The sequence below is a fragment of the Oryzias melastigma genome, linkage group LG9 (assembly GCF_002922805.2).
Source record: "Oryzias melastigma strain HK-1 linkage group LG9, ASM292280v2, whole genome shotgun sequence".
NCBI classification, from domain to species: Eukaryota; Metazoa; Chordata; class Actinopteri; order Beloniformes; family Adrianichthyidae; genus Oryzias; species Oryzias melastigma.
In genome coordinates, this window is record NC_050520.1 from 26,193,772 (window position 1) to 26,214,090 (window position 20,319).

A 20,319-nucleotide genomic window follows, 5' to 3' on the forward strand; every position below is an offset into this window, starting at 1 on the left:
GCATTCAAAGAAATCAAAGGGTTTTTACAACATGGTAATTTAAAGTTTCAAGCGCTCACAAATTAAAAACAAATGTAAACTGAAATAAACTGGATCTCCACATCATTTTGGAGAAAAATCTTCATAATGTTTAAATCTCACTGTAACTGTTTCATTTAAAGCAGACTCGTTAAAAAATATATTTATTCATCCTAACTATGAAATTAAAATTATTTGGAACTTCGAAGTTAACTACATTCCTGTTTCTTTATGGACTGTGACAACACAACAGACAATCTAAAGTGGTATCTTTGTGTTATTCATTCATGCATTCCTTTTCTATACCAACTTCAGTCTGTTCACAGTTAGGGGCTCTGACCACTTTAAGAGCAGAACCCTTTATAACTAATGCATCTGTAGATCACTGTAATGCACAGAGGCAAATGACCGTGCATTTTTCTATCCGTTTCTAAGGGCAAATTAGATGTACCATTGAGCCTAACATGAATTTGTTTAGATTGTGGATGAAAATACAAGCATGCACACTAAGAACTCCAAATGAGAATTCAGGCCTCTTGCTCTGAATAGCTAGTAGCTAACCACCAGCAGACTATTGTTAAGTCAGTCGAAAGCAATAAATTAATTGGTCAACAACAACTGCTGGCACCTCTGAGAAAAAGAACACACTTTATCATTTGGAAAATGATCCAAGACTGTGGCCAGCCTTCTCCACTAAGGTCAGAACAGGCAATTTTTAACAAAGAACAACAGCCGAAGGGAACTTTTTCAAGCTGCTGAGACAGATCCTTGCATTTCTCATGCAAAGTTCACAAAACCACGCAATTTAATAAAGACAAAATAAGCTTAGTTTGTTTGAAAGACTTAACAGAAAAAGGATCTATAGCATTCACTCTAAAGAAAGCACGACAGATATTTTTCATTTTTATAATAATGCCCCTTTGGTCAAATGAGGCAAGACTCAATCAGATGAACTCCAGCAAACGTGACATCAAAGCTAAAGAGAATAATACAAAAAAACAAATGATTATGTTATAAGAAAAATCTAAATCAGAATTGTGGTGGAGGGTTTATGATTTGTTGCTTAATGTCCTAAACATTTGGAGTTAAATGTGAGACTTTCTGCCAGACAGTTAAACAGACTCAGTCAATAACCTCCTAATATCTGACAGACATCTAAGGAAAAAATTCTAACATTTTTGCACCTTTTGCAGAATTTTGATAACTCCGCTTCTTGTTTTTTTTGTTTCTAGAAACTATCAATATGTTATATATTTTTTTGTACTTTAGCATCATTTTGAAATGCTAATAATATTTATTCAAGGGAGTTATGACAAAGACGTATAAATAAACCCATAAAAAGTGAATTAGCCCAATGGATCATCATTTCAGTTTCTCCAGTTTGACATCAGCCCTAAATCATTTCTCCAGGAGATGGCAACAGAGCACAGCTCAGAAGAAACACCCAGGGAGCAGGGCAGAAACAACCTCTACATCTGTGATGCTTAGAACAAAATAGCATGTTTATTACCTTCTGTCCCTTTGTGCACACAGCATAGCCTATTACACTAGCCCCATTGGAGGTTCCTGATGATGTCAGGGGCGGTGGCTTCCATCTGACCTGCAGGACACCTGGAGTCTGACCACACTGGACCTGCACTTCCTGAGGTGGCAGAGGAGGCCCTGCAGGCACAAGACATACTTTAGTACTCTAGCTGTGAATAGGCCAAGCAACATCGATGATACAGATAGATAATTAAAGTCACCTTTAGGATTAATATCAAAAGTAAAGCTCTGCATAGTTTTCATTTAGACAAAAAAATGACAATAATGTTAGGACTTAAAATAACACGAGTGTTCAGTGGTTCATATGTGTTTTGTCTGTCTGCATCTAAATAATATAAGACTATTTCATACTTGAATCATTTGCTGTAATGCAACCCCAAAGATTCTGACTGACTGCTTACGCTTTCAAAAATCTAGAGTACTTCAAGATAGACAAGTACACACAAATATGTAGTAGTAATGCAGAGATAGAATGATCGACCTCTGACTACTGACTATATATGAGAACTGGACTGAGTGAATAGGAAGTACTCGCTGCCACATTCAGAAGAGAAATAAACAGCTATTACTCATTCATTATATTTGTCAGAATAACTATTTTTGCTTTGATTCTTTTTTGTCTGTATTACAGGTATTTCAAGTTATAAACCGGCCAATCAGATGCCTCAGTAAAAGTATGTGGTTTGACAGAATCTCCAGAGCCTGCTTCTCTTCCAACAAGCTCCCTCCTGATTGGCGATAGTGGTTGCCATAGAAATGTTGACTCATTCCGACTTGAACCAATCACGGCTTACTGGTTCCAACATGGCAACGTCGTAACTGAATTGACTTTATTTTCATTGGAAACAGAAGTAAGCCATTTTCTTTGGGTGACATCACACTGACTCTGTCCAGTTCTTATATACAGTCAATGGAAAGACACTGAGCCCCACATTACCTCTGCTGGTTATAAGTTGGCGCCAGTGTTTGGCACTCATCAGGGTGTGAATGTGCGAGTGAATGGGACAATCAAGGTTGTAAGGCACTATGTAGGTAAACACCATTTACCATCTTTCACAAATACTAAATACCGTACTTATGTGTAATTACTTTGATGAGTGCGTCCTCATCTGTACCACTGATAGGTGTTATTTGTGCTGAAATTTCCAGGTGTGCCAACATTCACGAGTGAGTGTTTGCACAGCAAAATCCTTTTTGCCAGATTCCGGCTGACAATCTTCCATGAAGCATCAGCAAAACAGGGTTTGCCATTTCCACAATCTGTCAGTGCTGCCTGTACTCTGAGCAACATCCCCATCTGTGCAGCACCGCTGCTCACCTGGAGTCATATAGTGAGCAGATGCAGTCTGAAGTATCTCCATGCAGCATCTTGAAGCTGTGTAAGTGTGTGCAAATCTACATTAGCACAATTTTCATCACACATCAACTCTGCTTGTCAGCAGACAACGCTGTCTGGGAAACTTGAGCTGTAGTTATTTGGAAATTCTATTTCCTCTTGTCAGTTTCAAACTGCGCCTGTCATAAACAGCAAGCCCTTCTTCAGGCTGAAAAGAGCCATTGAGTGAATATTCTTCTGTAGCTGTATTTATTAATTGTGGAAATAGCTGGCTCTCACTTCCCTCTGAGCAGTGAATTGGTGGCAGCTTTGACTAATATTGACAAAGTCGTTGTTCTGCTAAGAACTAATGAAGTGACTTGTTTGAGGAACACATGCTGAGTGCAAAAGCCTACCATAACAGATCGTGTCCAGGCTTACTGACTGACAACGGTTGTTTGCCACCCATACCGATAATTTCATGCACTTTTAATCAACACGTCCAACAGATAGATCCTTTAATGAACTCTCAGCATGTGGTCACTTCAGCTGCTAATGGAAAATGTCAGTTTAAACTCTGGGTCTTCTCTTCCCTCTGCTCTACACTGTCTTTCTGCTTTTCCTTTTTGAACTTCTGAACAGTAAGTCTCTCTTGTTTTATGCCAGATCTCTGCTATGGGAGTGCTTTGATTTCAAAATGAAAGAACATGTTGTCATAGTGGGAATCCAAAGGTGCTCATTATTCCTGAGCATCCAGCTAAATAAAATGCAACCTACCATTTAGGGAAATTAAGTTGGGCTGTAAATGCAACTAAGTGTGGAAAACACTGGATTTTATTCACTTTGTTTCAGCAAAAACAGTACAGAATGCTTCATAGATGACAAATATGGGAGAGATGCTGGTTTTCAATTTGAACTGATTTGGCTCTTTTTCTTGAGATTTTTTAAAGAGGGTTATAATAGGTCTGTCTTAAAGACTTGGTACAATTGATACTGAAATTTACAAAATAAATGAGAAATCCCTGGTGTCTCTGGCTTGATTTGCTTTCTCATTGCACCTTTAAGTGAGGACCATGGGCTTAAAAGACATTGTGCAATTAGATTAGATATGTAGTCCTTTTGCTAAAATACTTCAAACATCTGCACCTCCTCCTAAGTCTGTGCCCATAAGACATAGAAAATGTCTAGAAGTGTCAACATTTTACTTCTTAGAGTGGTTTTGTTACAATTTACTTTTTTTTTTTTTTTTTTTCCAAATTACATGTTGGTGGTGCAAAAAACAACATTTACTCACCACTAAAGTTTCCTTATAACTTAAAAAAGTTTAACACTTAGAGTTTTATATTCAATGAAGAAAAACAAATATTAATATACAATAATTAGTTCTAGCTATTAAAAAATGTAAGTATAGATGGCTTGATTAAGAGCATAGGTTGTCATTGAACCATTTAGATATTATACAACAAACTCAAAAAGACAAGAATACAAATATGTTGGTTTGCAGAGCATATAAGAGGACTTTGAGAATGAGAACATTTTGATTGTAGATGAAGGAAAAAGATAATGAAGGAAGGCTTAAGCAGGTTTTAATATTGATCTTATTAGGAAAGCTAATGGGAACTTTGAGTGGCCATGCAAAGCTATTAACAGCTTTCACCAGCAGAAAAATACATCTAAAACTTTAGATCAATAGTAAGTTTTAAGAAGCTAAACATGGTGTTACAGTGGACTTTTACTATTGATTGTAAGAGAAGCTTTAACAATATATGTATCATGACTGAACACACTGCTCTTTGCTACTTTGTTAGCTAGGTTGAAGTGTGAGTAAGGCACAAAGTGAATACATTTGATAAATTAGTGCAATGTATTTGATAATAATAGGTTGGGATATAGATATTAAAAAATAACACTAGAAAATTTTAGAAATTAAGTCAAAATAAAAAATGTATTGAAATAAAGCTTAATAGGATTGGATATTAAATGTTGTAATTTTGTTTTGTTAAAGTTGTCTCTTTTTACTCACAAATTAGCTTTTTTTTTAATTCTCCAAAATGGAAAGACATATTCAAATCTTTATTTGTGTCAGCAGACAAATATGACATTTTGTTTACAAAAAGTTGATTGAGTTTACCTGTTTTGATAACATCTAGTGTTATTTTTGAATGAAAAAGACAACGAAACTCCTGTAAACTCCTGTAAAATCTTGCATGAAACTATGAAAAAGACACACAACATGCAGGACCTGAGACTGACCTGCTGGCTGAGTGCAGAACTCCACAGAGATTTCCCTCTTCTCTCTTTGATCCATTGGAAGCTGCCAAGGCACCTGATGTGGCTGTCCAACCACTTTCACCTTGTAAACTGTCATTGACTTTAAGTTGAAAAACTTGTACCTATAGCCTCCAGCCTTGACCATGTCGTACTCTGCTCCGTTGAGGAAGATCGTGTGGCTGTAGTTGCTGTTGCTGGGCATCCAAGAGAGCTCAGCAGAGCTCTGGGTGATGTTGTCCACCCGCAGGTAGTAAGGTGCCACCACCACATCCTTTCCAACGAGAACAGTGCACCGGAGTTCGTCCGACAAGCCCCGATCTGTGATGCTTTGCACTGATATGCGGTAAGTGTTTGTGGCCAAATTGAGCTTTTCAATCAGGGACTTTGTTCTGCCCCCATAGGGAACACTCATGCGAATCTCCTTATCCACCAGAACATTGTAGCCACTGATGGAGCCCCAGCCAGGAGGGACCACGGGAGGATCCCAGCCAATAATCACGCTCTTGGCCAGTTGTTTTATCAAGGTGATGCGGCGGGGATAAGGCACAATGTCTTCTCCAACCTCGTCAATGTTAACATCCAAGGTTCCCGTTCCGTTGGTGGAGGAGCCCAGAAGGTCCATGCCCAAGCTGCTGGTGCTTAGACTGTCCTGTTTGCTGAGAGACAGCAGACTGCTTATGCTCGATCCGGTTCCCGTGCAGGCCGAAAGCCGCTGGGACCCCAGGCTACTGTGATTGAGGTAGCCAGGTTCTTTAGTCACTGTTTCCCTTTGTTGGACTGAGGACTTCTTCTCATCTTGGACAAAATCCACAAAATTCGATGGAACCAGTCCTCGCTGTCCATCCAGCAGCTCCCCTGAAAATAAAGAAATAAATAACTAATAATGTGATGATGTAATTAAAAAAAAGGTATTTAGAAGGCAATCAAACCTTCATAAAAGCCATCCTCATCCATGTTTCCATAAATGTAGAGGTACTTCCCTGCCACCAGGGGGAGCTCAGCCTCTGGGTGCTCATTGGGCCCATCATAAGGATTGTAACTACAGGGAGAAAAATTTGTGAATGAAAAGAGAATAAAATGCATAAATTATTTTAGATGAAGCATTTTTGCACAACAAGGTATGACATTGCTATTACTTGTATCTTAAGTTACTGAATATGTTAAAATAGCCATAAATATGTGAAGGAATACTTGGCATATCCCTTCTAGGTGTTTGTTTTTATATATATATTTTTTTTAATTATCAGGTTGCATAAACTTGTCTTATACTAACAATATATATTTTTTAAATCAATATTAAATCCACTATGAGACTCCAGGTGACATGTATTTGTGATAAATATGAGGATGAGGGTTAGTCACACAGGAATACGACCTTATAATTACATACAATAATACTTGAGAGTGATTATCGTTTCATATTCTTATTTCTCTGCTAATGCAATTTAGTTTGCACAAAAAAAACTTTTCTAGGTTATAGAACTTTAAAGAACATCTTACGCTGCAAAGGTAGCATCATAAGAATAGAGTAATAATAATGATCTGTGGTAGAATAAGCAGTGTTCGGAGTAACTCACCACAAAAGTATAGTAACTTATTACCATTTTTGCTGTGACTAAGCAGCTAAAATAAGGTTTTTCTTCTTTTTTTCACATTTTTTTTTAAGATTACATGTAATACATGTTCAGTAACTCATGTATTACAACAGCTGAACTGCCCAAAATAAAACTGTTTCAACCAGAACACGAGACTTCAGCAGATTAAAAAATGACAGAAACATTTTTTTTTCTGCTTGTGAGCCCTTTTCATTTCTTTCAGTTTAAACTAATGAGTCACATTTTTTTGCTAGGCCTCATAGACCAATATATTTTAATTGTGTTTTTTGAGTTTATAAAAAACCCTGTCTTTTAGATTTGGTGAAATAATATTAGAAACCTGGATTTCTTGGTTTGCGTTGGTCTCTGTTTTCTCTTTTGGATGGCCATACTTGTTTATTTATTTATTTATTTGCATTAGCTGTTATTTTTTCCACTATATCACAACTTTAATTATATTTGTCCTTATATATTGTGTTCAGTTCCAGCTGTTTATACACAACGTAACTTAAAAGTAGTCAATGAACGCATTATATTTCTGAGTAAGTGATACTGTCAGGTAAAAGATTACTTTCAAACAACAATAAGCAGTCTGTAATCTATTACAATTTGCTAGCAAGATGCACAGCGCTGAAAATAAGTGGATTCTGTAACACGTACCTATACCGAGCAACACATAGACGGACCTTCCCTGTGAACCGGGGTTTGGATCTAATGGTTGAGCGGAGCTCTTTGTCCATCTAGAAAAAGAAAATGTACAAATTATCAGCATCAAAGAAATCATTTTTGGTTTTGGTATTGGCTAAGCTTCAAAATGATAAATATAAGCAATGTGGTTTTCCTTATGTGTTAGATAGCTACTTTTGAAGTGTGTTAATCTTCATGTTATCTCATCTAATGCAGGGTGACAGTCCTAACATTTATTGTCTGATACAAAGTAGTGAGTGTACTCTATCTTTGAGCTTGCAATTTATTGAAAGGATTAAATTTGGAACACAGACAAATGAAGTGAAGAGCCACACTGGGTGTAAGCCAATAATAGCAGGTACCTCAGAAAGCAAAGCCTGTGCTGGGCTGCTGGCTCGACTGCGACTCAGAAACGTTGGCTTTACGGAGAGGAGCTCGGGCTTGTCTCCACTGATCTGGAGTGGTCGAATGAACTCGGATATCAAGGATTTGCTTGTTGGAGCCTCATTGCCTGCAGGACAAAGACATCATCAGATCGCCACATCTTAAAGTTAGAAAATGGGAATCAAAGAACAGAGAGTACAAACCAAAGTACTGATCCTTTTTTTGTTTTCTTGTTTTTATCATCACATCATCTTGGTATGAAAAAATACTACTAAGCTTTTGGCAATTAACTAAAAGGGATTTACAGAAAATAATTTAATTCATCATCTTCAAAAAGGGAAAGTGACACCTCAGTCACTGAATTAACTGGAATTAAATACAGACAATCTGAATTACAAGCCACAGAAACACCAAAAATCACTCTAATAATGCACGTACCTTTTCCTACGGGGGCCAATCCATTGAGGAGCTGTGACAAGGACTTGTTGGGGGAGCCGGGCGATTCGCACAACGTCAGGGGCTCAGTGCTGAGGATGTCAAACTTCCCGGCTTGGAGCCGGAACTTCTCCAGCTCTTTTGACAGGAGGTTGAACTGCTCACTCTGAGACCGACATTTCTCCTCCAGCTCTCGCACTTTGGCCTGATAACGGCGAGGGAGGAGAGTCAATGAGAGAGGAGCGAGAGACGGGCCAACAGAGCGACAAACAGGTGGGTAAAGAGGCAGAGAGACAGACAGAAGACATGTATGAGGGCTGCACTTCATGAACACTAAAGCGCTAGAGCAAATTTACCTCTCACACGCACAAAAAAGAAACAATTATTGAGGACTTTTAGGTCCAACACACAATATTCACAAAATCATCTCTGTAGAGACATTTGTACATTTGACAGTACATTTGTACAAACCACATGCACTAGTACAGTACAATCATTCTAATAATACAGAAAAATAAATCAAGGAAGTTTGAAAACACAAACTGTCCTAGAAGGTGATGTTGATGATAATTAACATGTTTTTCTTATTGTAGTACGACCATGAAAAGATCAGAACCAACAGACGTGTTCAACTGTCAAATCAAATGTAGATTTTCCATGTACTTAGCTTCAGAGTTCAGTATTTTCCTGCTAACTTAAAGAGTCCCTCAGCAAAAAGTAGTAGATTTTATGTTCATTTTATTAAGAATACTTAAGTACAAGTAAAGCATGTACAATATAGACGTGTTGTGTAGAAAATAAATGAACAAAATACTTCTTCAGACTGAACTGGATCATTTTAAGCTCACAAAACATATAGTAAATAGTAAATAACTTTAAGCATACTGCTTCACTTTTAGGCCCAATCTGAATTCTTCCCTTCTCCCTACCATTAAAGGTGCATTAGTAGTGAGAGTGGTGTCCGAAATATTTTTCTAAAGATCCCATCCTCCAAGCAGGGGGATACAAAGCGAGGGTAAACCACGCCGTGCCGTGCCGAGGAGGAGAACCACTTTTCTTAGTGTGGGTGCACTCTGAAGCACATAAGTTTGAATTTAAATATGACTTTTAGTTGTAGCATGACCTTTTTAAAATCATAAAACCGCTTTTATTATGTATATTCGAGCAATTGGAAGCTTCGCGCTAACGCTAGCTGACAGGCAACTATTGGTGATGTCATCGAGCGAATTCAGAGACACTATGGCTCAATCTGAATTCTTCCATTTTCAACCCCTCCATTTGAGGGGGCTTGTGAAGTGCAAGTGCTGTCTGAGAGAGTGATGTCCAAAATCGGAGACACTTTTTCCATTGCTCTCCGTTTGGAGGGCTAAAGGTAGGGGAAGGGAGAAGGGAAGAATTCGGATTGGACCTTAGTATAGACAAGTATGTCCGAATTCCTTCTGTACTCACTATATTGCACTACAATGTGCATTGATGCTCACTACATTAGCAAATATAGACCACAATGCATTGATGTCAAACATTTAAAAAAATCATGTTTAAATACAAATTTGTAATAAACCATCCATATTTTAGACATCGTGAAATGTTAGTTTTGATTAGATTTTCACTTCAGGAAATCTGTGACGTGATATCCACAGTATTTAAAAAAAGAAAAGAAAAGTAGTGAGCATGGTGTCTGAATTGCTTCTAGGGCACTAGTAGTCCAGTAGGCTATTATATCGTTTTTTAGTAGTTAGGGATTAGGGTGAGAATACGGACATATTACTTTTACCACTTTTTGCTAAGGGGTAAACCACAAACAAACTCCAGTTATATGCTTTATTTGTCTGCAGAAAACAAGGAAGTGTCAGTCTTTCTGTTTTGTTGGTTGTGTTCTTTCCATGCAATACTGACAATAAGAAAAAAAAATCGCACAATGGCTTTCAAAGAATTTAAGAGCACAAAAGGCTAATGCACACGCTAACACTAACAAACTCAACAGTAGTTGCTCGGGCAGGTATAAGAGAAAATTCCAGGTGCTGGAGGGTGTATTAGAGTGATGCAATCCGTCGGAAACACTTCTCAACAGTCTGAATGCTCCGGAAGACACCAAAGCGGTCCTGGAATTTTTTATAGCACTGCCCAACACACGGCCACGCTTGCTACTTCATGTTGCTCCGTGTCCGTTTCATGCATTTTGTGGCTAGATAGAGCATGCTGCAAGAAGACTGGAAAAAACTTTGGTTTGTGATGGTGTTAGTGTCTTTCAAAATGTTAGTTTGGATGGCAGAATGGGCTCCATGGTAGTTGACAGCATTTGAACACATGCTGGATAACATTCATGCAAAGTCATAAAGGTATACACTGAAAACTTGTTATATATATTTGAAAAACTGTCTCAAAAAGATAATATCTGATGTTTTTTTAGCACTTATGTTAAAATCTATCTGAACAAAGGAAAATCTGCTATGTAAAGATACAACAAAAGACTATATTGGAGGAAATCTCATAAGAATATTTGATCCATCTTTTTGGGGAATCTAATTCTATGTGACAGAGATTTTGCAAAGTAATATTTCCTCTCAATATTTTTGCCAGCATGCTTTTATTTTTGAATGAAATCAAGCCCACTTCTATGAACTCTTCCTTTTTTATGAACAGAAGCCTTTCATCCATTGTTCATTGAATTTTTCTTTTGATCAAGTCTGAAGAATCTGCAGCTTATGCTGTCAGTCAGATTCAAGCCTTTCAAAAAATAACAAGAAATGAAAACAAGAAAAAGCCCCTCACTTGTGAGCCCTCTTTGAGAAGAATTGTGAGACAGCAGTGCTGACAGGGTAGTAAATCCCAAGAAAGATTGCTTTGAAGAAGCTCAGAGTTGTTACATTTGCTCATAACTGATTTATGTTTACTCTTCATTTTTCTTTTTCTTAAACTTGACGGCAACTGCGTTGATGTGCTGAGGCCAAAAATATATGATTTTCCTCAGTATGGTACTGCCTTTGCAAACAGAAATTACTGTCTCCACCACTAACAAAGATGCAACATAAAAATAAAAAGAGGAAATCAAGTAAATAAAAGCAATTCTGAAATACCTGCATGCTGTCCAAGTGGTTCTGTACAGGCATAAAGACACACCCATACAATAAAAAGAGATGCAGGAAACAGCAAATGTGATTTCTCTTACACATCCTGAATGCACAGCACTGCAGCACGGCACTGCACACGCACACACATCACCTTTTGTACATTTTGTACATTGTACATACAGGCAAAAAAATCGAGTCATTTTGCTTTTCTTCTGGTTTATTTACTCCAAAACGTTTATCAAGATATAAGTTTGGATTGAAGAGTTAGTTTAGAAATGCTGTTGAGACAATAAACTACTTATTAAAAGTTGAGCAATTCTCTAAAATGTAACTAATATTACTGTGAGAAATCTGTTTAAGTTCAAATTTGAAAAATTGCAGAGTTTTGTCTTTATCTTTATAAATATAATACAAGAGTGATTATTTTTTTGGGAAGTGATTGAGAGTTAATGGATGTTTTATTTTATCCCGATAACTCAAAAATGAATAAATATTTCTGTTGCACAAATATGGACATTGATAAACTACCAGACCATTAAAGTTTCAATTTTTTTTCACTACTTTACAAAATAAAACACATCATGGTCTTCTTCATATTCAACGTAACTTTCTGTTTCCCTAAAAGGTGCAACCATGAATTTTGTCACACTGGTGTGTTACAAATAATATCTGACAGGGGCAGAGCTATTGGGGATGGGGGGAAAAGGGGGGACTTTGGACCAAATGATGCATTTTTTGTTAAATTCCCACTGTCACAGAGGCTCCTATCATAAACTCAATATAATGCGGAACCCAGCATTTCCCTAAAACTGTGTGGACAATTTCTCGATTGAGGTTGGCTAAATTACCGCTGTAAACCATCTGTGACCCTTTCTAGCTCGTTTCTAAAATGTCATCTGTAAATAAAAAAGAAAAGTTTGAAGGAAAGTGGAAATTTTATATATTTTTTGTGAAATACAAAATAACTGCTAAATATGTAAAAAAACTGTGGCTATGTTCAAGAAGTTCAATGTCAAGAGTGAAGACCTGCTAACTATGACAAGCTAACTAGGAATTAACAATGCAAAAGTTTGGTAAAAACCTATCTATTAGATCTAGATCTATCACATTGCAATAAAATGTTCATTAAAAACTCCATTTACTTTTAACGTTATTGAAACAGTTCAAAGAGTGGCAAAAGGCTGACCCTCAAATATTTTCACCTCACAAAAGCTGATCCTCTATACGAAAAGTTTGGACACCTCAGGCTTAAGCCTTTTTTTGACACCTACGTCTGCTAATGTCAAGTGAAGGTGCTACTTCCATGCTCTATGAATTACTTCACTTGTTTTCCAACTTTTTTATTCTAGAAACATTAAATTAAAGATTGGAAAAAATAATTTTAATTCAGCAACTTGTAAGTATAACATAAGTATGTATTTTATTTGTGTTGGTACAAACTTTACTGTTTTTCGCTTTTGCATTTTTTTCATCTTTTTCAAAGTTTCTTTGATACACAAGAAAAAAAGAGGAACTCCAACATTTTGGAAAAAGAAGTCATACAAAGAGGAAAAGAAAAAAAAAGAAAGAAAAAGAAATCTCTCACAGCTGATTAGTCCTTGTGCACAATCCACAGAAAAACACCCCCCGCCCCACCCCAGTGTCCAGACGCTCACCTCTAACAGATGAACAGCGCCTTCATGCTCCTTTTTAGCCTCAACCTGAGCCTGGGGAACACAAGGTGGAGTTCACTTATATTAATGTCTGTTGGTGTTTAGAGTTCATTCAAAGCAGCAGTGAAAAGTCTTTTGGAGACACAAGAACCCAAAGTGAAGAGGAAAAACCTCAGTGATCTGATTAAAACTCTACCTTTCAATTTCACAACAGCTGGAACCAGCTTAGATCCTCCGACTCTATGATTCCATCTTTCATATTTTTAGTGTTTTTCTAACTGTTTTCTTTAGCATGAAACAATCATGTATGAAATAATCAATACGGCATATGAACATTTTGTTAGCCTACTAACTACATTTATTTAAATGTTTAATTAGTTAAAGTTTAGCCTTCATATGAAATGAAAATCATGTTCAAAATGTTTTTGCTTCAGTCTGGTTAAAATATACAGTTGTGGAAAAAGCATAACAGTCTTCAAGTTGTTCCACTTAAAAAAGACGAGGGGTCTAAAATGTTCATCATAAATAGACTTCAACTGTCAGAGACAAAATGTCAATAATAATCAATCCCGTTGCTGCATTTTTAAAGAATTTATTTACAAAATGGAGCTGATAATAAGTATTGGCCAACAACAAAGGTTCACCTCCATGCTTTGTAATGTCATCTGGTTAACAATGACAGATGTCAAATGTGTCCTGTAGATCTTCTTTCAGTTTGCAGTCACGGTTGCTGCTACTTTTGTCCATTTCTCCAAGCAAATCTCAAGAGCTGTTTGGGGCTGTCTGACTTTCAATTCCCTCTAGATTGAGTTGAGTTCTGGGGAACTCTATAACCTTGAGATGTTTTTATGTGTTTTTTTATGTAGCCATTCAATGCTCTCACTGATGGAAGAAGGTATTTACCCCAAAACATTGCATACATAGCCCCATTCATCATTTCCTTAACGGAACAGCCATCCTGTCCCCTTTGCAGAACAGGAGCCTTGAATCATGATGGTTCCACCCCCATGCTTTACAATGGGTATGGTGTTCTCGGACTGCATCTCAGCATTCTTTTTCCCACAAACACAGCATGTTTACACCAAAGAGTTTCATTTTGGTCTCATCAGACCACATGACCTCCGGATCATCCTGATGGTTTCTGGTCATCTCTAAACGTACTGTTTAAACAGAGGAACCTTTGGAGCTCTGCAGGATTTGAGTCTATGATTCTTTGTGTATAGTAACCTGTGTTACTGTGGTCCCAGCTCTCTTCAGGTCAATGCCAATCACCAGGTGAGATCTTGGATGGAGCTCCAGATGGAGGGAGATTGTAGGTGATGCTTCTAATTGCTCTAACAGTTGATTTCTTCTCATCAAGCTGCTTGCTCATTGTAGATTAGTGAATATGTTGTCCCTGGTGTCCTTTGACAGCTCTTTGGCAGGGTGGAAAGCTTGGAGGCTAACTGTTTAAGGGCATGGACAGGTGACTATAGATAATCCATTCAAAAAGGATAGAAGAGTATCTTAAAGAGGTTACAGATCTGTAAGGGACATCATTTTTTTGCTTGATTGCAGAAAATACATTTTTTGCACCAATTATAAAAACGAATTCTTTAAAAACTAACAAATGTGATTTTCTGGATTTTTTTCCTTGCATTCTGTCTCTCACAGTTTAAGTGTATGAACATAACAGACCAAACTCATCTTTTAAGTGGGACAAATTGTAGATCCGGTGACTGATAAATACGTTAATGCTTCTCCGTAAATGTGTTACCTTTTGAGTTGTTTGTACAGTAAATTCAACACAAATTGATAAAAAAGGTTCGTGTAAATTTGTCAGGACACCAAGTTTCCAATTTTCAGATTTTATGCACATCACTGAGGCTAAAAAATGCACTGATGCTAAAAATAAGACCACAGCAAAACTCCCTTTGGTTATTATTTGTCTTTATGTGTTAATTAATTAGTGTAAAAGATTGTCAGCTTTAAGCACATAAACACAGTTAATGTTTGAGTGGCTGTTTAGCCTAGTCTGATGCTCTGTGCAAGCAAACAACACTTTAATCTTATTCAACATAATGTTGCCATAAAGAGACTTCTGTAGCGCTTGCAAGTAAAATGAGCTTTTTAACCATAAAATACTGACACTTTGGAGACACACAGCATGCCAGATGATATTTTCTTATATGACTATAAGAGGCAAGCATGTGTGGAATTAACAAATTCATAAATCTACTTTGCAAGCAATCAATTAGGAGCACAGAGAGCACCCGGTGGCTGAAAGAAGATAAGGCAGTAATTAGCTTCTGTTCATGAGCGAAAAAGCTGAGCGAGACTGGCTTTAAAAGGCTGACTGTGAAGTTAGAATGCTGCAGCACCAGCAACACTTGGGTACAAACAGAGATTCCAGAGATGGCACCGATGACAATTCGAATCACGCTCACAATATCAGCCGTCTCAGCTATCGCTGGGCTCTTTGACTCCACAGTCAGCTCCAGCACACAGAGGAGGAGGTTCGACTATCACGGCCCTGGCGTGACACTTTTGTTTTTCTTGTTATATCCACTTTATGTTTTGGTTGTCAGATTTACTGCCTTGTAACAAACAAGCGCAGTGTTTCTGATATGACTGCTCAAACTTGGAGAATGATGGACAGCTGAAGAATGAAGTTAAGAGGATGCACTACAGGGGGGTTCTTGTAATAATAAATTTAAGTTAAGTAGTCAGTCTCTATGATCTCACTTTCAGTTTGGCTTCTTCTTTAGCATACATATTACCCAAATTCTTTTTGATCTATTCATAAACAAGATTACCAATTCCTCTGGAGCAGCTACTGTTTCACAAGCTCTTACCTTCTGAAGAAGGTCAATCTCCTGCTGCTTTGCATTGAGAACAGCCAAGGCCTGCTCATGCTCCAACTCTAGCTGCTGCCTTCTCTCCGCAGCCTCGCGCATATGCTGCCCGCAAAGGTTGTGGGGATGGAGGCCAGAGGGAAAGATTGTAGTGTGAGAGGGATAGAGAGGGTGGCTGTTAGTGGAACTAACATCCAGTGGCATTGAACCATCACAAAATGCATCTCCAGTTTTTGACTCCACATTCAGGCACAACTCCAGTGTTGACATGTGCATACATTACATGTGCAGAGGCTCATTTACACTGAAGTATTAGATACTTAAAAGGTAGAATCTTTCCTTAACCTCTGCAACTGTCATGTGACACCACGATTATAACATTCTGTGCAAAACAAATTTAAAAAAAAATTGGAGTAAATGAGACTTAGTGCCCCCTCTTTCAATCTTTGATTGATTGCAGAACACAAAAAGTTATTTTATAGAGGCTGGTGTTAGACAAAAAAATCTCAGAGGAACATCAACACATTGATTCATTATCTATTTCTTAGCAACAAAAAGAAGAACGTGATCATGGAGAAGTTCTGGTTCATTCTTCTTTACAATATTACAATATCATTTCTAATTATCAATATTCTGGTCATTTGTTTTACTTCCACATCAACATGTAGAATTGATCTTTATCAGTTATTTTTTCATTCTATGGCACATGAGATGCTAGGTTTTGCATGGCCCTTTTATTTTGGACATTTGCCTTATGCACCATTGACTTTGGTATATACTTTGGTATTGAAATTTGATATAGTTTGGATTTTTTTTAAGATTCTTTCCAAACTGACAATAGATAAAACTTTTTCTCTCCAAATACAGCTGAAATGTCCATCCACCTAGAAAATGTTTGTGCACAATCACATCAGACAAATAACTATAAGTAGCAGTAATACACTTGTGCACTCTCTCTAATCAGTTCATTGAGTTGTACAGCCCAGTAACATCTGTAATATGCTGTTATTCTTCTGGGAATGTATTTTGCCTTACACTAGGACTATGGAATATTAAATTATTTTCAATATGATTCAGCTAAAAACATGTAATTAAAAGAGGGAGTACCAACTTTGGTTCATAGCTCAAGACTTTAACAAAGAGTAAGGTTTGCCGCCCTTTTTTTTCAAACACAACACCCTCAGGACTTCTTATTACTTTGACTGAACAGAGTGATGTCTTAATTAGAAGAGACTTCATATCACATGAAAAAGGGAGCAAACTCTTTTGTGACTCTTCAGGTCAGTTGTATGCAGTCATCCATGACATCAGTAAGCCATACAGTACTGGATGCTTTGTTCTGTTTTAAGCCAGTGTGGTGGCGTCCTCATGTTATGTCATTGCCCCCAAGATATGAAAACACTGTAGGTTTATGGTTATGCATCGAATCAGCAACTTAGACTTTATGTAAAGGGCTCCAATCTTATCTACATACTATTTGTAGCTGCATGGTGGTTGAACGCAGAAAGCAGCTGAGAATCGTGGTTAACTTCTTATGCCTTAGTCACATAAAGGTGGAGCTGTGCTGCAGGCTTTTGGATTATCTTTGTCTATGGAGGGTCGTAGACAGGTACAGCTGCATCTTTAAGGGAGGTGTATTTTGCAGTTGAGGATCGTGTAGCCACCTTAGGGTAGGTCATGCAAATGGAACGTATATATGTGGGGTAAGTGCAGTGCAAAACATTTGAAAGGATAATGTAAGTTGCACGCACGTTTGAAGTACTGGCGATTCTGTCGTACGGTGTCTAGATATTTGTAAGGTGCGCAATGGCTACTTATTGACCCCATGCAAGTAGTGCACGTATGTGGTGTGCAGGCGATACATTCGTGCCATACACAGTACATAGAGAGAACTGGACTGATCGTCCTCCCCCCTCGCGTTCCAAAGAGGAAGTAACCGCTGGTCCCAGAAAGCCAAAATCACAAAGACTTCTATTGAAAACTAAGCAACTATCACTCAGTCATTCTGTTTGTCAGAATAACCGTTCTAACTCTTGTATTTTTTTTTGAACATGTTCTTGCTAAACCTAATTTTTTCATTATATATTTTCTTAATCACAAGTTATTCAATTTATAAACTGGACAGATGCCTCAATAAGAGCATGTGGTGCCTACTGGCCCCATCTCAAACATTCGAAAAGTTCGATTGACACATTCTGGGACCAATTACTGCTTTATAACATCATCTGGTCCCAAAATGGTAAAATCCGAAAAATGGCGACTACATTGATTTCATTTCTTTGGAACAAGAGGTGAGGTATTTTATACTAGTGACGTCAGCCTTGACCATCTCTATTCATGCCAATGGTTTATGTCTATAGGACGTCAGTAGGATACTAGCACAAACAACAGTGAGGTTCTAACCACGGAGTACGTAACAGCCATGCAAGGAGCGCGCACGCATCCCTTGAATAGCACTGACGGGCCCCTTGAGCAGTGCACAGGTTTTGGGGAGGGGTTTGAAAAAAAATAAAATCTTCCCTGCTTATGTGTTACATGAGTGTTTGCCAAGACTTATCGCTTTCAGCATGACCATAGAAAAAAACATGCAAGACAATTTTTGCTCTATGGGTACAGCAAGTGGTCTACGATCTTAAAATTTTGTGCGGGCCACTTGCATGCCCAATATACCTGTAGGTCTGCCCATTCGTTGAGGGGGACCTGGTAGCAGACAAGATAGCGGCTGAAAATCATTAGTCCAGAATTGAAACATCAACCCCCACCCCTGCTTTCCAAACATTTCGGTCGAAAGATAGTGTTGTTTTGGATCAAATTTGCATTTTAAGCTTTCTGAGGTGTTTCTGTCAAAACCTACAATGCTCTTTGACGTACCGTAACACCTTACATGATCAACGGGAATTAGCTGATCTGCAGAGAAAAGCGGTTTTGCCCTAGTAAGCAACACTTTTACGCTGCTTTTTACCAATATGCAAAACATGACTAATATAAAGCGTTAAATTCCAATATAAAGCCTCAGAATAAGCTGATTCAAATTGATTGTGAAAGTGTTGAAGCTAACTGCGGTCAAACGTAAACGCTGGTCTAGAGTTAAAGCTCCAATGTAAAAGTCTTTTAAAAGTGTTTACCCTCTTTTGACACATTTTAACAAAATCCAGAACTACTGTTTATTCACTTCAAGTCTTGATTAAAGTGGCTACATCTCTGAAATCTTGCGGAATTTCCACTTCTGGCTAATGACTTTTAGCCCCCACCTTGTCTGCCACCAGGTCTTCTAGCATTTTTTTTTTTTTACCCACAGACAGCTCTTATCTACCCATAAGGGCAGTTGTGACTAAGGCATTACAACTCTAAAATAAATCACCAGTAGCTGCAACTCTGATCATTTTCATAACATGTTCCTAATCTTTCAGTTATTCACCATTGCATAGAATTTGACTAACTCTTAAACCTCAAACTGAAGTTGAAAATATGATCAGGAAAGAATAAAAAAAAAGTGAAAACAGCGAAAAACGCTGAAAACAGGATTTAGCTTTTTTCAATACTGACACACAATAAAACTAATTCCTCCACCCATCTAGTGTATTTTACAGCAGAATAATACTAAGACATTTTATAAGTGTCAACACCAGCAGAGTTTCTGTCCTAATGGACTTTCCTGTATTTGACACAAAACCATAAACCAAGCATAAAGTGAAGGAAGCAAATGACATTTTCATGCCGTCAAAATTAAGACCTGCAAGAGCCAATGTCATCAAACTTGCTGGTGACATTATTATTGTGGAGGTGGACCCAGTCTTGAAAGTTCATCTTCTCCTCCTCCCATGAAGCCAAACTCTTTATCCTGCCTCATGCATATATCACATTCCATAGTGCTGTGGCCTAACAGCCACACGTCCATTAGAGTGTAGTGTAATCAGCCCATGGATAAAGGAAGAGATAAGCATAGCCATTCAGGTGGACAGAAAGCCATCATAAAGGGAGTCATTAGGGCTGCTTTCCCAGTGAATACGCATAGCAGTGATACCTTATAAATCTAGCAGGTGGGGGAGGGGGAGGAGGAAAGGGAGGAACCCAACAGAGCTGGTGAGATGGGACAACATAAACAGGTGAAAAGGGGGGTAGTAAAGAGGGCAGACTGCTCCAGACTCGTACTCTTTCACAGCTCCTGGTCAGAACTCCCAAAAAGGACACTGGAAGGCAACAGACATGTTGAGGGCATTAGACAGTACAGCAGAACAGAACCCCGTGGAGGCAGTGTAGCACAGATAGGAGAGGGTGGAGTGGAAAAGGTTCCATAGCTACACCTGCATCAGAAGCTCAGATGTATGAACGATCTGGCATGTTTGGGACCATTTCTTTACTCACCTTCAGCACCTGCTCTAGGTTCTCCAGTTTGCTTTGGAGCTGGTTCCTCTCCAACAGGGCTAAATCTCTCTCCTTCGTCACAGCACCCAGAGTTTCTTTAAGCTGGGCATACTCTAATTTCACCTGAGCAGACGAGACGAATAAAAA

General features: G+C 38.0%; 1 protein-coding gene across 14 annotated transcripts in view; it reads right to left on the bottom strand.

The window, feature by feature from the left end:
- rimbp2 (RIMS binding protein 2) overlaps positions 1-20,319 on the bottom strand; it is a 94,434-nt gene that overhangs the window by 17,008 nt on the left and 57,107 nt on the right. For 11 of the 14 annotated variants that reach the window (XR_002919680.2, XM_036213646.1, XM_036213645.1 and 8 more), the window contains exons 2-10: positions 15,808-20,295; positions 12,977-13,027; positions 11,328-11,348; positions 8,254-8,455; positions 7,794-7,942; positions 7,405-7,484; positions 6,079-6,188; positions 5,132-6,004; positions 1,529-1,680 (exon numbers count right to left, since the gene is read on the bottom strand). Coding sequence is in view for 13 of the 14 variants with exons in the window: in XM_036213646.1 (XP_036069539.1) it covers positions 1,529-1,680; positions 5,132-6,004; positions 6,079-6,188; positions 7,405-7,484; positions 7,794-7,942; positions 8,254-8,455; positions 11,328-11,348; positions 12,977-13,027; positions 15,808-16,083 (1,914 nt within the window). In the remaining variant the exon portion in view is untranslated. The remainder of the gene's footprint in view (positions 1-1,528; positions 1,681-5,131; positions 6,005-6,078; positions 6,189-7,404; positions 7,485-7,793; positions 7,943-8,253; positions 8,456-11,327; positions 11,349-12,976; positions 13,028-15,807; positions 20,296-20,319) is intronic. The other 3 variants (XM_036213640.1, XM_036213648.1, XM_024276045.2) reach the window with 2 other exon arrangements.